This window comes from Solea senegalensis, linkage group LG17, assembly GCF_019176455.1.
Source record: "Solea senegalensis isolate Sse05_10M linkage group LG17, IFAPA_SoseM_1, whole genome shotgun sequence".
In the NCBI taxonomy this organism is placed as follows: Eukaryota; Metazoa; Chordata; class Actinopteri; order Pleuronectiformes; family Soleidae; genus Solea; species Solea senegalensis.
The window spans coordinates 10,186,858-10,204,356 of NC_058037.1; the positions used below are offsets into that span (position 1 = coordinate 10,186,858).

Consider the following 17,499-nt stretch of genomic DNA (forward strand, 5'->3'; position numbering starts at 1 on the left):
TTGGGAATCATAAAACACTGCAGCCATTTTGATTTCTCACAAGGAAAATCCCCAGGTGCAAATAATCAAATGAATGATGGCTGAGTTCCATTTCGCTTCCTCAAAATGGAACACCTCGCCTTTACCACCGTCTCCACCCTGACGTTTCTGTCCTATCTCGTTCCAGGTCCTCTCCATTTGTCCCAAAGACATGCGCGCGGACATCTGCGTCCACCTGAACAGACAGGTGTTCAACGACCACCCGGCCTTCCGTCTGGCCAGCGACGGCTGTCTGCGCTCGCTCGCCGTGGAGTTCCAGACCACTCACTGTGCACCCGGTGACCTCATCTTCCACATCGGCGAGAGCGTCGACACCCTCTGCTTTGTCGTGTCGGGTTCACTGGAGGTTATCCAGGACGACGAGGTCATCGCAATATTAGGTAACGCATCGGAAAGTTGTGACAGCTTTTATCTGCGCCTGCCAGTAAAGATAGACGTGGAGCGAAGGTTTCTTGAGTGCATGACCTGACCTTCTTTCTAAAAGGACATCATTCAACTCTAAGAAAGATAATACTATGAGTATCAGTTCATCTCAATGAGCCATCACGTTAAAGTATCCTAACCTCTTCTCGACTCGGGCTCACTGACAAACGGGATCTTTTCTCATCCAGGTAAAGGCGACGTGTTTGGAGACGCATTCTGGAAAGAGAGCACACAGGCGCGCGCGTGCGCAAACGTTCGAGCACTGACCTACTGCGACCTGCACGTCATCAGGAGAGAAGCTCTGATGAGGGTGTTGGAGTTTTACACGGCATTCGCCAACTCCTTCTCCCGCAACCTCATACTCACCTGTAATCTGCGAAAACGGGTAAAAGTGACACTCACTTTTGTTATTATTCCGCCTCTGTTTGGTGTCAAGGGTCTGACTGAGGGAGCGTTTGTGTGTATACACCAGCAGTGCAGGGGTGGGCGGGGGCAAGAAGAATTTGTACTACAATGTTTTTGAGTAGAAGAATTAACTTCTGAATCTATCTGTGAGCACTTATGTTAATAGTTAACACAGTGCTGCTGCCTCTGTCTGACTGTCTGTCTGTCTGACTGTCTGTCTGTCTTGCCATAAAACAAACTACTTCCTGTGCGCAGTGAAGGGAATATTGTTGGGCAACAAAGTGAGACTCACAGAGAGAGAGAGAGAGAGAGGGAGAGTCATGTGGAGCTGAACTTATTTGACCGTGATTTTAATGCAACAAAACTAATTTGTTTGATATTTAAAAGTTACATACTACAGCTTTACAGGTTGTAAAGGGGGTAAATGTCAGTGTTTATGAAAACTGAATTATTTAAAACAAACATCCCAAAACACCTGAGGAGGTGAGCGATATCAAATGGGCTGGAATTTGTGGGGAAAAGTTTATAAAAATTCAACTAAAGACACAATATTTAATGCCAGTACAAGAAAACATATTTAAATCATGACAAATTAGCAAATGAATTGATTTGGAAATGTAAATTGGGACAGTTGATCTGTTAAAAGCTGCAGACGCAAAACACCAAAGACCAAAACTGAGACGTCACAGAATTTCAGTATAAACAAAATGTTTATACTGAGAGAGTATTTTCAGTCCAAATTAAGACCCTACTTAATATTTGATAGAGCTTTTTAATGCTATACATATTAATCCCATTAAGGCACTAAGATGTTCTGCGATGCAGCCTTGAGAGTAGGTTGCTCGTATATATATATATATATATATATTACTGTAATACTATCCTGTGGGAGCAACATTACATCAATTCTTAATGCATGTTTCCTTTAAAGTCAGTCTGGCACATGTGATTTGTTGTTTGCTCTGCGTTCTCAGATGAAACATTGCTGCTGCAGTAGATTCGAAACGAGCTTCTTTTATGGATTAAAACAAACACTTTTTTTATAGTATTGCTGTAGAGGAATATTCAAACTTTGTAATACAGACACACTAATACTGACATAATAACAAGTCTCTGCTTTATAATTACTCTATAGTTTTTAAAATAACGGTCTCGTGTGATGTCCTGTGACAGCTAAACACATTTAAGGCAAATTGTGGCCAAATGTTCAAATATTTATGGCTTTTACATAAAAGTGCATTAAATGAAAAGAAAGATATGAATTATTAACATGAGCAGCTTCAGACGTTGTTCATGCCTGTACAGGTTTGAGATTTAAACCCGAGCTCTTCTGTAATTCAGAAGTATCAAAATCAATGAAAATGAGCAAATATGATATTTCTTAGAAGGCGACTCATAGTGATTCAATCATTAATGTGTTCAACTGCAGACGTGACGCTGTTATAATGTTATATAGGTGAAAAACCTTTGGCTCTGCCTGTAGATGGAGGTTCTTACGAGGCGTGAAGGATCTGAGGAAAACATAATTGTTCCTTTCCGGACAAATTAACATTAGATGTTTTTGATATCAGGTTGAGCCTCAGTTCAAAAAGTTGAAAACACAAAGTCACAAAGCCACACGGTGAAGAGTTGTTTCCAAAACCTCTAATTGTTCGTCTCGTCAGTTCTTGATTACTGAGAGTAACAATGATTCTTAAAGTCCATGTGAGAGAGGAAAGTGAGATGCTGAGAAGCTGTGACAACGTTTCTGTTCTCTGTGTTCACAAAGCTCTATGATATTCCATTATTGCATTAAGAGTTTCCCCCGGTGCATTGCTGCATTTCAAGTCTTAAATATTTCATCGTACATAGCAGGACTTTATCGTTATCCTTGCTTCAAAGACACATTACATGTTTACATAGCATATTTATGTACATGTATATCCTCTTGCAGATAATCTTCAGAAAGATTGCCGACGTGAAGAGGGAGCAGGAGCGCCAGAGGAGCGAGGTGACCCTCTACATCCCTGACGACCACCCGGTGAGGAAGCTCTTCCACAGGTTCAGGCAGCAGAGAGACGCTCAGACACCAGCCGAGGATCATAACTGTGTGCAGGTGGAGCCGCAGCGCCACCACCACCACGCTGACTCAAACTCTTACACACAGTGTCAGACTGTGTCCTCTCAGGTTCAGGAGTTCAGCGCCGGTGCAGCAGGAGGAGGAGGAGGAGGAGGAGAAAAATCAGAGCAGAGCTGCACACAAGAGGCAGAGGAGTCTTTATCGAGGCCTCACGCAGCAGATCCACTATGTGAGATTGTTGACAGCCCTGCAGAGGGCAGCGCTGCAGGTGGAGAGGTAGGTGTTGCCAGTCATGGCACCACCAGCAGCAGCAGCAGTAGAGGTTCTAGAGGCTGGGCCAAGTTTAGAAACACCGCTTCTGCTGCTCCTGCACCTCCTGCTGTCCGCCAAGAACAGCAGACTCAGAAACCAGAGGAGTGGCCCAAAGGTTCTCAGTCTTCAGAGCAGTTAGGAGCTGCCAACAACTCAGAGGAAGGCGGAGAGATGGAGAAAACTGGAGGAGGCAACGGCGCAGGAGACCCAGGCGAAGAAACGAGTGCCTTGCACAAAACGGACTCCTGTGACAGCGGGATCACAAAAAGCGATCTGCGGCTTGACCGAGCCGGAGCCTCGAGGAACTCCTTTGAGAGGAGCCCGATGGAGAGGCATGTGTTCGAGCACAGCGACAGCGAGCTCTCTCTGAAGCAGGCTTTTCTCCAGCCGGTGTCTGAACAGGCGCTGCTGCAGGCGACGCTGCACGAAGCCAAGCAGGAGCTGAAAGGAGACATTCAGATAGTGAGCAGCCGGCTGTCGGTGCTCGAGTCTCAGGTGAGCGAGATCCTCAGGTTGCTGTCGATTAAAAGGAGACTCTCACTGCCGCCGACGTCGTCTCCAAAGCCGAGGTTCAAAGGACACGACTCAGTCGCGGCCTCCAGGTGTGTCACACTGAAAACAGATGACGGGCCCTTTTGACTAGTTACAAATGTGTACACTGGATATCCTTGTATGAAACTGATGCATGTCCTGCTGGACTCTGGCCTGCCAAAGAAACTTGCATTAAGCACATGCTGCATGCAGAAATCCCTTTCATGTCACCTTAGCACTGCAATAACCCAGGGATTTTTCTAACTCTTTGACTTCTCAGACACTTTTATGGTCATTTGTACGCAACATTTCATTAAAAGCAACACGAAGTCTGGGCAACATTTCCGGTCTGGACATTCTCGGGAGTTTGCCGTTTCCCTGGAGGATCCAGGTGAAGAGGTGACACCTGGCTGCAGGAACCAGGACACTCTCAAAGTCACACACTGGCTGTGGATTATCCAGACAATTTGCAGAGAGACTTATGTGGACATTAAAGCACTCCGCACACTACGGTTTTGTCTTTCACTCAGTGCATCGATTTGCAGCTCACACATCTATTTTGGTAGACATGCTCCCTGGTGGTCTAGTGGTTAGTATTCGGCCCTCTCACCGCCGCGGCCCGGCTTCGATTCCCAGTCAGGGAACTTACTTCGCTTAGCCCATGGCTAAGTGGAAAGGGAACTTGGCTTGTAACCAAAGGGTTGCGTGTTTGAGTCCTCACCAGGTCAAAAAAGCAAGGTACCCAACCCCCAATGGCGCCCGCTAATTCTAGGAGGGTTTCTAGTAGAGGATGGGTTAAATGCAGAGAAGGAATCTCCCCAGCACGACTCATTTAGTTATTGATTTTTACCCATTCACACTTGGGGGGTTAAGAATCAAACACCCCTGAACTTCCATTTGGAAGACGACCTGCTCGACCACTGAGCCACGGCTGCACACATATGACGACTAACATCAGAGCGTTCACCTGACTTAACGTTCATAAAACCACGCGCTCATGAGCAGAAACAGCACTGGCGATCTTTCTCTGAGTCATTTGTCAGGTATGTAAATATGTGCCTTACAATATGGAGCCTCATGGAGTCAAAGAACATGGAATGAAAAACTGGAGGATCATGATTATGTTTTTTTTTGTCTCATTGTTGTTGTTTAATGATCTCCTTTGTTTAGGCTTCATTCCCATGCATGTTCAATAGGCATGCAATAATGTCATGATTTTGTCAAATGTCGATTCTCCTTAAACCTATATGAATATTTCCGCTCCTTCTTATATCTTCGCCTCTTGCTCAGGTATTTTTTCTGTCAGACTTTATATTTGGCTGCTCGTTAAGACGCGATTCATGTTTGAAACACACACTTCTATGCAAATCCCACTGAACTCAATGAACTACCAACACTTTTGTTGAGATAGAAACGGGCAAAGAGAGACGCAGTAGTGACCGTAAAGCCCTCATCGGTTAGGATGTAAAAGCATGTGACTGTCAGCTGATATATAGCAATATATTTATTTTAATATACGACCGTGCATGCATCCAACGAACCTGTCGACAATGACATTAATATTGAAACTGATGCCTGGTTCCAATCTGTTTTTTAATCTGTTGTTATGCAACATAAAAGTCGTTTATGTTTCCTGTTTGTGTCGGTTACAGTGAGCATGAACACGTGTTATGAGGCGTCACTGTTAGTAAAAACAATAATAAAAATGTTTTTTTTTCTTTTGTAACTGAGGAGAAAAACACAGCTCGGCCATAACAATTACTAAATACTCATTAAACAGAACTAGAAAAAAGGCACCTGGACACTCAGTCTGTACAAAAATCTCTTGTTAATGCAAACTTTAATTCATCAAGTCAGATGATTTTGAACTCTTGTTGCTGTTTATGTTTTAAATCAGGGTCTCTGATTGGAAGCTTTGATTAAACTTGGTTTGTTTTTTGCACAGACGGAGCATGTAGATGCTTTTCTTCGACCACAGTGAAGTGCTTCTTTTAAATTCATATCAAAAAGCACAATATTTTCCCCCAATAACTTCCATGTCATGTGACACACTAAATTCCACCAAAGTTGTAGTAGCATCCAACACAGAGTATATATGTATCTATATATATAGATACATATAGATACATATATACATATATATGTACATATATATATAAACATATATATATATACATATATGGAAAGGTCCCAGACTTACTTGCAAAGAACATTTTATTGATCGATTATTAACTTTAACTGCACAGAACTCTGTGAGTAACAAGTGCAATGTTGCGTCACAGAATCACCTCACATGAATCTATGCTGGACCAGGCTGCAATTGACGTTAGTAGTTATTGGTTCTGTTTATTCCGTTGTTATAATGGAATAAAGGTAACATTTAAATCTAAAACTATTCCCTAAAATTAAATAACAGTAACCAAACTTTATTATGTATTTATTGTATTTTAGACTTTTTAAGACCCTTTTTTTGAATGACTTCCCAAATGGCAGTTAAAAAAGCAATGCATCTTCACAGATATTATCAAATATGCATAGGGACAGGCACAGTAGAAGCACAATTTGATTCTGTACTAATATTGGTTTTAGTACTAATTAGTTCTTATCAGTAACAATGACGAGAGTTGTGATCTGAATCTGGTCTAAAATTCTGCTGGAAATTCAGAATATTATGAGCTGTGACTCAAAAATGACCATGTAATCAAACACATTATTCTTCAGTCAGTTTTTTTTTTTATTTACTAATTGAAATTTAACTGTATTATCAATAATGAAAATTTGAGGATGAGGTATATCAAGGTAGGAGTTCTATGTAGTAGAAGATTCTGACCACTAGATGGAGCTATGAGCCTTGTTTGCTGTGAGAGCTTTGGAAGTTGGACAGTTAAAAAAATACAGGAAGATTGTTCTGTCCTTTATTTTTTCTTTATTTATTCCTATTCACACTTGTGGTGGTGAATATCAACACAAACACTCAAAAATTGTATTCTCCCATTTATTTTTATCAGGTCATTGTACAAGGAAAAGGCGATATTTAAATTATAAAAGTTCAGTGAAGGGTCTGACGCTGTGTGGACTCACACACGCACACGTTTTAATGCGTTGTGAATTCAGCCAGCACTCAGGAAACATGTTTCATCTATTCAAACACAAACAATAAAGAGGGGACACTCCCTTCAGAGGGGCAAACAGGTATATTGCATTGATTGGGTATGGTTTTAATGGCATTAAGCATAGTAAATATGAATTCATATGTGCGTGTATAACAAGCACACGACCTTATATATAGATATATATGTCATTTATGAGACGAGTGTCCACACTTGTTGAGAAATTGCAGATTAGGCCCAGGCCCATGAGAGTACCCACTCAACAATTGAAATCAACAGAGTTAAGGCCAGCTCTTAACAAGAAACAAAAAAAAAAAGGACAATTCAAATAAAACATACAGATTTATAAATGCTGCATGGCTGCACCTCTGCTTCTGCATCGCTTGCTGTCAAAACTACATCTGGTTCAGGATGCAGCGTCCACGCTGCGAGAGAGAGCGTCAGGAGGAAGTTCAGATTCAGTCTTTCTACAAAAATGTTCACGTCACTTGAACACAGGCGCGTGAACGCAGCCGCTCTCTCAATCTATGAAATACAGTCTGTACAAAATGGCCCCTTGTGTTTTCAACGGAATCGTCTTCCTGTTTGGATCAAGCATCAAGTCCTGAAGGAGTCTAAGAGCTGCACAATGAGCTCGGTGCATAACAATCGGACGTACAAAAACAAACTAAAGAAGAAGAAGCGCAGAACGCGTCCTGTCAAAAGACCATGACCATCATTTACACCTGAAACAAATCACGACATCTTGATCCTGCTTAACAACCTCTTAGAAACATTTCATTTCGACCAGCACGACCCCACAGCAGGATTTATAGGATTATTTGGTCGTTAATGACAGTTTTTGGCTTCTGCTTTGCTTAACGTCATAATCTAAGAAGATGAAAGGTCCAAATGTGTTGTGCTATGTGTGTGGCTCTGCTGCGGTGATGCAAGGCCAAGGTTCATTCAGGCGGAGCTGGTGCGGGAGTGAAGGAGGAGGAGGAGGAGGAGGAATGTGGATGTCACTTTGACCCAGAGTGAAGCTATAGATGAGCAGGGCTGAGGAGGGGGTTGAGTGAAACAGGGACGATGAGCTCAATCCCGGCTTTAGAAGTTGAGCTTTGTGACCGGTCGCTCTCTACTCGAGTCTGTGCTCTGGTTGTTGATGCGCTTGCGGTTGCGCTTCATCTTGGATAAGTCCTTGTCGAAGACTTCACCGGATCGCAGCGCGGAGACCAAGTCGTCGAACTCGCCACCGTCGTCCTCCCCGTTCGCCTTTGCTTTCCGGGCCTTTCTTTCCCGCTCTCTCTGTTCTTTGAGCTGTTGACAGAATGAAAAAAAAGGGACAAATTTACACAAATGAAAGTCTGAATAAATAACTTCTGTTGCTGTATGAGATGTGGGATATACTTCAATATCCCCAAGGGGATGAAAACAGTACCTATCTATCTATAATGGTGATCAGCTGTTTGGAATAAACTTTCAAAGGGCTGCATGGTAAACCTCCAGAAAGCATTTTTAAAAATGGCAAAAACTGTGAGAATTTATATTTCAATGGGAACTTCTACAGCTCATTTTCTCTGCTGTTCCCCTTCACATCAAAACAACACATAAATCATGTTCCACTTCTCTCCAAACAGGCAGCAGGCTGAACAGTCTGGTACTGTCTGTGCCAAACTGACTCTGCATGAGCGCCTGATACACATACACTTCAAAAAACCCACACTACCCCTTTACAGAGAGGAAGAGATGCTGCAAAATTGACCAATTAACTTATTTAATGCTAAGCTAATAGCAGCAGCTTCCTGTTTGCTGTACAATCATGACAAAAAACAGTAAATATGATTATTATTTACACAAAATATTAAACTAACGTTTCGCGTGAGTGACGTTTTACAGCAACACAAACAGGTGATATTGTTGCAGTGTATGAACTGATTATTGGACATTTCAGAATCTTCTATGACACCTGATGTGTTCAGAAGTGTTTGGTTACAGTCAAGGTCTCTTTGTTTTGCCTAGAATCGTACGAAAACAGCAGATCACAAACCTGGGCCTCCAGCTTTGCCCTGCGCTCCTCCTCTTCTTTGCGTTTGCGCATGTTCTCGTTCTCCTGCTGAGCCTCGGCGAACGACTGCAGGAACTGGTCAAAGATGCCGAAGAACTCATCTGGTTGCATCTTACTGGCATCTTCACCAAAGTGCTTTACTGCCCTGAGGAACTGTGGCACCAAAGGGAGGGAGGGAGGGTGGGTGGGTGGGTGAGCACACACAGGGAGGGACGCAGGGGATCAGATTTACAGCGGCACACAGTAGAGCCACGTTTCACTCCATCTTTAACTGTTTTCCAGGAGACTCATTAGGTCCCAGCTCTTTGAAATCAGAGCAGTAGTCGAGCTTTGAAGCCCATGTTAACACAGATATGACCAGCTCGTGATTATAGCCGAGGCCCCGAGACTGGAGCCAGAGCTCAAATTAAGGCAGCGTGTTTGTTGGTTACTCTTCACAGCAATTTAAAAAAAGAAAGAAAAAAAGGACAACATCCAGATGTGAGTTCATGCTGAGAACATATACCTTCAAAGAGACACGCGTGTTAACTGATGTCAGTGACACGGAAACCACCAGGTGGAACAAACATGCAGGTTAGTTATTTGTCATCACTTGTTTGAAAAAATGTTTTTTTTTTTCTCCATAGGATGATGATTTCAGAAATCGTAGGTTTTTATTGCATGAACACACACACACACACACACAACCACCAAATACAAGAAGGTGTTTAGAGGGTCAGCAAAGTATCTCTGGTTCCCAATCATGAGTACAGATGACCACTGTAAACACGCTCAAATATTTAACTAGGGGACACTGTAAATGATTCACAGAGACTAATGGTTGCCATGTGACCAGCTCAGCACTGGGGTCAGTGTCACATGCTCACATTATGGTGCAAAATAACATGTTCCAGATAGAAACCCCTTCCTGCCACACACCAATAAAAGCAGACAGACTCATAAATCTGAATTCAGCGTGTCAAAATGTCCACAAGAAGGTGAACGGGCTCAGATTTCCTGCAGTAAAAGGACAATTTGACCATCTGCAAATCTGAGTTTGGTATTGCGCTTAATGTTAGCTGAGGGGAAAGTGCTCGCTCTGTTGGCGGGGAGCGATTTTCTCAAGCACTACACATGCTTAAATTTGATTCACAAAGCATTCGTAAAATGACATGTTAACTTAGTGGGCAGGTGTGATCAAGCCCCGACATCAGGACACGGTGAGGCGCACAATGTGCATAAAATGCAGAACAGAGTTGAACAGACTGCTGCCTCTGTTTCTGGTTTTCACTCTTTAAACTGTGCAAAGGACAATAAGCAGTGTGACCAATAAAGCGTCAGTGGCGCTACAGCAGGAAGCCAAAACCCTTCACTCCCGCTGTTAGCTTTCCTAGAAAGGTGACTGATGAGGTCAACAAGGCGCGCAGAAACAGCTGCGTGTTGAGGAAATGGGACGCAAGCTTTCATCGTCCGTGCTCGGGGTTAGGGGCTGCTTTCCTTTTTTAAAAGTTTTAAAAACGGACTTACCAGCTCTTTGGCCTCAGTGAGAGAGTCCTCCACGTCGGAGAAGCTGAAGCTGGCCACAGTGATGAACTGACTCACCACAGACACAAATTTGTCGCCCAGCTCCTGCGGTCGCTTCTTCTGGTATTCCAGCTCCTACGTGAGGGTGAGAATCAACAAGCAGGGGAATTGAGGGAGCGCTAGAGCCAGATCTGCGCCTAATACTGCACAACTGCAAGACCAATAAGAAAACGTGTTCCGTGTTATTTAATAAACGTTTGGAACTCACGCTCTCGACGCTTTTCAAGCCGCTGCGCAGGGTGCCAATGTCTTTTTCCAGTTCTGTCATGCTGCAAACACAGAGAGGAAGGTGAACACACGCTTTTATGGTTCAAACGATGTCACCTGCAGAGCAAGTGAGGCCCAGGAGGAGCAGTTTTATTTTACACTTTCATTTCTCCTTCTAATAAGCACACTGCTCAGTCAGATGGCTATTCTTCATTGCTTCACCTACTTGACTTTGGCTGCTTCTGAGATGCTCTGCAGGTCGTTCTGGAACATCAGGACTTTGGGATATTTCTTCTCCAGAATAGTAATCATGTAGTGCAGTAGAGTGATGTTTCTGCAGAAACAAAAAAAAAACCTCTTAACTGGACTGAACGTGTCAAGTGTACAATATATTGCTTTTATTATGCGGCTTCAGATACAAATAACCACATGGAGGTTTGTAAATATCACACTCTCAGTTCCAGATGCGTTCCAGGTTTATAATTCATACGTTTAATGCCTGCAAACGTCTCAACGCTACGACTGAGAGGGCGCTTCTTACTTGTCGATACTGGACTTGGTGTCGGCGATCTTGTTGAGTGAAGACATCTTGAAGCCGTAAGCGTTTCCTCTCTGACCCTTGTTCATGTAGTTTCCAAAGGCCAGCACCACCTCCAACAGCTGCTTCAGGTTTCTGCTGTGCAAGATCTCCTTACATGCCTTTGTCAGAGCTAAAACACACAGAAAGCTGCTGTTAATAATGGCTCTCATCAAGTATTTGCATATTTTTATGTTTGAAAAGACGAAAGTACCAAACATTTTAAAAGAAAAATGAAGATATAGACTATTCCCACCTTCAACTTTGGGTTTAATCTCAGCTATCCTCTCTGCAAACTTCTTCTTGATGTACAAAGACTGCAGCCGCTGCTGGTAGTGGTTTATTCTGGACAGGAGATGGAAAATGTGTGTCAGGGAGAACAAGAATAGACATAAATACAAATTATAAACAGGGAAATCCACAAATTTAGACCCAAAAAAAGCCACAAATATGAACACTGTGCCCGAGCAGAGTGAAACAAGTTGCCTCGACGCTACCTAAAAGGCACATACAAAGGTTTTGTTGTAGCAATGAATCTTATTTTTTTGGCAGCGTTTCATGATTTTCAGCGTGCATGGCAACTAATGAATATCACAGTGACATGTGTCCACCAGCCCTTTCTCTCTCTCTCACTCTCTCTCACACACAACAAAAGTAAATTATTAAACATAAAACAACTTAAGTGTATTTATACTATCAGTGTAATGTGGGAAAGTCTTTCATGTTGGGGCTGGTATTAGTGTATTTACGCACTTAGTGGCCGACTGTGACATGTTCCCTCTGTTCTTTTTATCTCGTGGGACTTTTTGTTGACAAAACTGCACGTCAAGCGCTGTAATTACATTACTGATTTTATTTATTCACAAACACAATTTGGAAAGAGTGATTTTCAGAAATCCCCATTGTTCCCAGCCAAGTAAAAAAAAAAAAAACCCATGTGTCATTTACTTAATCTGCTGTGACTAAGAGGAAACACTGGTTGTTGTGCTACGTCTGTGCTACGTCTGCAGTGAAGCTGCTGTGTGTGAGATCGCTTCCAGATACGATACCTGCTCATCTCGTAGAGGAAACGGTCGGGTTTTGCCATTCTGTCGAGCTCGTGTTTGTGCTCCTCCAGCAGATCGACGTCGCTCTTCTCCGGGACAAACTTCAGCAGCTGATGGAACAAGAACAAAAACGTCTAAACACATTCGTCTCCAATTCCTCTGCACTTGTTTTGGTTAGGAACAGTGGAAGGAATTCATCAGGATGGCGTCTCAATCTGTTTCAATAATTTTTCATATTGCAACTGGTCTGAATCTCTGCTAACATGCTACTAGACACTTCAATGAAAAAAAAAAATCCCTGTACCAAACATCCAATAAACAGATTTATGACAAAATCAATGTGAACTGGTATGCAGTCCTTTGAAAAACATAATGAAAACAGTCTGTAAGGACTAAACATTTCTCCTACTTTAAGAGCAGTGTCTGCTTTCATCCTTGTGTTTTTAACCTTTACGTTTTTAACCATCATTGTGTTTGTAACCTTTAAGATTACATCCTTACATACACAGTTACATAACATGGTTACTATAAACATTCAGGGTCAGAATCAGAGTCCACAATACTTTATTTATCACTGGAGGGAAGTGAGGTTTTGTCTGTGCAAACACTAACAAATTGAACTGTCCAAATATATAGTTCTTTTGACATACAGTATATGTAACAGTAAACAGATTTAAATTGTAACAATCTAAATTGTACAAGCTTGGTTCACTTGTGTTAAATGAAGTGTTGACAGTCTAAAGGTTCACTAGTAGATATACTTATTTAGTCTTTTGGCAAATACTGTGCAATTGTAATTTTGTGATATTTCCTACATTTTTCACTTTCCCCCCGTCTCAAATCTTGTGTTTGTAAAAAGACCAACAAATTCCAATAAATCTACAAGGTGAAATAATGATTTTCTTATAATCTTCCCCCTGGTGCGTTTCCCAGGCATGGAATCTTATCTTAATCTTTTCCACTACATGGTCCCGCCTCGCCTTGGTTTGGTACATTTCACACGCAACACACAAACGAGTGACTTGTAAAGCAGTTATTTTCGATGTACTGAATCATTAGAATCAGTTAATAAATTGTTCAGTACTTCCGGGTTAGGGTTTGCTTGCTGGCTTTCGGCAGTGCTGTTGCTAAACATACCAGACTCCTCTGTTAAATGATGAAATTTTAGACATTTCCTTGCTAAATGTTGAGATTATTAAAAAACCTTTTTAATAACCAGGTTTCTAGGTTCGCAACTTTTTTAGAAATCATTAGATGTGTGTCCAACTTGATGCATGTAAAATAGCAGCAGCAGCAGCAGAAGAAACTGGTACCTGTTCCAGCATGTCTTTGGGAAGGTCCTCCTGTTCGTCCATGGTTAAAATGGCTCTCTTCATCTCCTCATTTGAGAGCTTCAGCCTACACAACACAAGTGAGTGCATGTGTATTGTAAGCCGTCATCTGTGAACGGTTTCTTTTCAAATCAAAGTGCTTCTGATGACGCTTTTAACTCACCTCGAAAGGAGGATGTTGCAGTTTTGAGCTCGACGGCCGTCAATGACTGAGAGCTCCTTGACTTTTTTCGAGCTCAGCGTGTCGTCCTCTGCCTCTTTCTAAGAACAAAATCAAAGAGGTTAGAGGGAACAATGCAGTCATAACATTTTTTTAAACATTTACTTTCTGTAAAGATTAACAAAGACGCCCTCAGATCCCAAAGACGAAAACAAGAGACTCCAAAAAACTTGGCCAACATTAAAGTTTTTACAGACATGGACAACAGATGTTGACTTAAACAAAAAGTCTAAAATATTCTGTTGGACAAAACAAAACAAGGTTTCAAAGGAAACATGCAGCTTAAAGTACAACAGGACATCACGTATAACATAACATCAACAAAGTCACTGAGTCCAAACGGAGCGACACAGACTCCACATTGTGTGTCTACTGTGGTGTGAGTGCACTCACCTGTTTGCTGTTATTGATCGTAAAGAAGTCCTAAAATGCAGGCAAGAAGCAGGGAAGATGTAAGCACTCATTAGAATAAGTAAAGCAGTTACGTGCTTGCAGCCCATAAAAACAAACAGCAAATGAATCAAAGACCACTCAGCACTCAGAAGACAATGAATGAATGAATGAATCCATCAGTAATGAAGTGAGTGGCAGTGAGACATGAGCGGCTGTTCAGACGGTCAATACGTGCTTATAGCTCACATGCTGTGCACATAAGAATTGAGTGAGTCAACTCTCTATTTTGTCGTGAAACCGACTAGCATTTTTCATACTTGTGAGTCGCACAAAGGGAAAACTACTGGTGTTTTTACTTTCAGCCTCTCGTGCGAATTTGACATGCCGATGGTCATGTTTCGAGCACTTGTGTTGTACACTGTGCTGGAAAGAAAAAATGGGCTGTTGACATGTCATTATACTGTAGATAGTACTCACTAAATGAAAAGCAAAGTGAAGCCACAAGAAACAAAGAGCCACATTCTGAGCAGCTCGCTCATCTCATGCATTTTCATCACATTGCAAAACAATTGAAAGAACATAAAAAGCATTCTGAATAATTTAAGCTTGAAAGTTTTGCAACTATTTATAAACTCCCTAAATCTATCCAATGATGTGTCCCCTCTGCTTTTAAGAACGATTGATTTAGTTTTTCCTTTGAACATTTTCTGGCCTATTTCTCCCTCCTTTCTTCAACTACGCCTAAGAAACCAAATGTTGCATAACAGAAGAAATTGTAGAAAATCTGAAAGGAAACTAAATCAGCCATAAATCCTTAAAAGTAAGACAGCTGAGCTCTAAACTGCCATTCCACTGCTGCAATCTCCCCCACACCCCCTGCTCTCTCTGACACTGGGAGGCAACAACTCATGAACAGCCTCAGTACCTGCTGCCTCTGATAGGCTGAGAAGGTCTTTTCAAGATCATCCAGATCCAGGATTTTAAAGACCTTGCCATCGTCAACGTCCATCCACACAGTTCCCTCCAGTTTATTCTGAGCAGAAGAAAATAAAAAATTAATATTCACTATTTCCACTCAAAGCACCAGAATGTTCAGATCTCCTTGTGTCTCACTTCAGCCAACTTGGACCAGTTGAAGGATTTGAGCGGATGGGACGGCTGAGGAATGTTCTTCGTCTTCATGGACGGTCCCAGTGGCGCTCCTGGTGGCGGAGGGATGCCACCGATGGGTGGACGCCCAGGAGGAGGTGGAGGGCCGCCTGGAGGAGGTGGCGGAGGAGGTGGAGGAGGCATCATACCACCAGGAGGAGGAGGCGGGGGAGGAGGACACAGACCTCCAAAAGCTGGCATGGGTGGAGGAGGCAGAGGGCCGCCGGGGGGACCCGGAAGGAGGGGAGGGCCTCCAGGAACGACAGCTGCCTGTCTCTGCAGAGAGAAAAGAGAGAGGGGGAGATTTCTATCAAGTAGAAATGCTTATACAGCCTGATTTGTACTTTACTAGCAACAGATATGGACAGAAAAAAACGTAGTTCAACACTTTCGGCTCATGCAGAATTTACTATTTTAGTGGGCACTGTCATATTTTGGTGCGTTACATGATTGGTGGTAATCCAATGTCACAGCCTTGAGTATTTGCAGGTACCAATTTCTGTCTATTAACAATATTGCACTTTGTCTGTTTTGCTTTTTTCCTTAATTTTATCTTAGAATCAGTCCACACAGGTCACGTGATCAGCGTATATCGTTATGAATATCTGTCTGTGCTGATGTTTCAACGTCAGCTGTCTAAAGATCTCTGTTGCTCTCTTCTCGATTGGTTCAGTGCTGCCTCTGTGTTTCTGCTCGTGTTGCTTCCTCAGTAAATTAAAAATCTCTTCCTCCTTTAATTTATCAACAAATTCCTTCCACAATGAGGAGAATGAAGCATAGATTTAAATACAAATAATCGAGCAGACAGTTAATGAGGACTAATGTGATATATCATGATACTGTTTTGGGTGGCAACTAACCAATATGCAATGAGATTGACGTGGTTGTTCTATGTTGGTTGTAAATGGTTCTAACTTTTGGAGTGATGTTCATGTACACAATTTTAATATAAAGTGACAAATGAGAAGCACAACGTACAGTGCTGAGTTCATGCAGTCGAGCAGTGAGTTCGGCCACTTGCTGTTTGACGCTCTTGTGCTCCGTGCTCTCCTTTTCCAACTTCTCTTTCATCTTATTGAGAGTCTGCATCATGTCCTCTTTCTCCTGCGTCTTTGCGTCACATTCGCGCTCCTTCTTCTCAAACTTCTGTTGCAACTCGTGGTGTTCTGTCAAGCAGGACGACACGATGAGCTTAAATCACACATTCATTTTGCTTTAAAGGTGTTGGAATGATTCGTTATTTTACTCACCTTTTCTCATTTTCTCGGCCTGCTCTTTCCACTGTTTGACTTCATTTTCATTGACCAGCCTGCAGAGATATTGATCCACGTTATTATGAACTGCAGTATCAGGAACAACTCCTTGGCCTTTTTGTGCTTAAAAAATAAATCATGCACTCATTTATTTTTTGTTAGTGTCAGTCTGTTAGGGGAAACCTGGGGACTTACATCCGGACAACATTCTTCACGTTAAAATTCTCCAGTGGTGTGACATCGGGATCATGACCTTTGTCGTTCTGCAAGACCATCTGCTGGACGATGCGATCCAACAGCAGCCAGTACTGCACCGTGTTACCACTTCTCTTGTCTGCAGACGGGGGTCATAAACAGAAAGAGGCACAAGTTTCTGATAAGGGTCCTGGTACAAGTTATTTCTCTTCCCCTTGCTGTTATCATATTAATTCCTCAGAAATGTCTGACTGGAATTAAATCCACACTGGCCGTTTGATCATGATGAAATACCAAAGAAAAGAGACATTTTTCCAAAATGACACATAAGGGCTAAAGAGAGGCACAGTGATTAAAGGTGACACCGCTTTCATATGCAGAAGATAGTGATATTTGTAATCAGAATTCATGTAAGGATTTTTTTTTACAGAAAACAAGAGCAACAAAAAAAATAAAATAAACATTAACCAACAACAGTCTCAGACTCAATTCAATTTGTCCTGGAATGTGCGTATCCAATTTTTGGACCTACTAATCTGAACAAAGTCAATATACTAATCTTTTTGGCTCAAGGTACTTTTTTTTTTTGTTTGTTTTTTGTTTTTTTTACTGTTTGCATGTTAAAAGCTTTGTGTCCCT

General features: G+C 42.1%; 2 protein-coding genes across 6 annotated transcripts in view; one reads left to right on the forward strand and one right to left on the reverse strand.

Moving 5' to 3' along the window:
• The window catches only part of LOC122784503 (potassium voltage-gated channel subfamily H member 5-like), a 6,055-nt gene extending 648 nt beyond the window's left edge, over nt 1-5,407 (forward strand). The window contains exons 2-4 of the mRNA XM_044049804.1: nt 167-419; nt 651-847; nt 2,801-5,407. Coding sequence (XP_043905739.1) covers nt 167-419; nt 651-847; nt 2,801-3,877 — 1,527 coding nt within the window. The 3' untranslated portion in view covers nt 3,878-5,407. The remainder of the gene's footprint in view (nt 1-166; nt 420-650; nt 848-2,800) is intronic.
• Nucleotides 5,408-6,750: 1,343 nt separating this feature from the next.
• Nucleotides 6,751-17,499, reverse strand: part of LOC122784044 (disheveled-associated activator of morphogenesis 1-like) — a 45,595-nt gene continuing 34,846 nt past the window's right edge. For 4 of the 5 annotated variants that reach the window (XM_044049104.1, XM_044049105.1, XM_044049103.1 and 1 more), the window contains 16 exons: nt 16,861-16,999; nt 16,663-16,721; nt 16,391-16,578; nt 15,377-15,688; nt 15,189-15,296; nt 14,264-14,293; nt 13,814-13,911; nt 13,633-13,717; nt 12,323-12,429; nt 11,530-11,618; nt 11,238-11,406; nt 10,923-11,030; nt 10,698-10,758; nt 10,433-10,564; nt 8,909-9,079; nt 6,751-8,178 (listed from right to left, as the gene is read on the reverse strand). In XM_044049104.1, coding sequence (XP_043905039.1) covers nt 7,966-8,178; nt 8,909-9,079; nt 10,433-10,564; nt 10,698-10,758; nt 10,923-11,030; nt 11,238-11,406; nt 11,530-11,618; nt 12,323-12,429; nt 13,633-13,717; nt 13,814-13,911; nt 14,264-14,293; nt 15,189-15,296; nt 15,377-15,688; nt 16,391-16,578; nt 16,663-16,721; nt 16,861-16,999 — 2,069 coding nt within the window. In that variant the 3' untranslated portion in view covers nt 6,751-7,965. The remainder of the gene's footprint in view (nt 8,179-8,908; nt 9,080-10,432; nt 10,565-10,697; nt 10,759-10,922; nt 11,031-11,237; nt 11,407-11,529; nt 11,619-12,322; nt 12,430-13,632; nt 13,718-13,813; nt 13,912-14,263; nt 14,294-15,188; nt 15,297-15,376; nt 15,689-16,390; nt 16,579-16,662; nt 16,722-16,860; nt 17,000-17,499) is intronic. The other variant, XM_044049106.1, reaches the window with a different exon arrangement.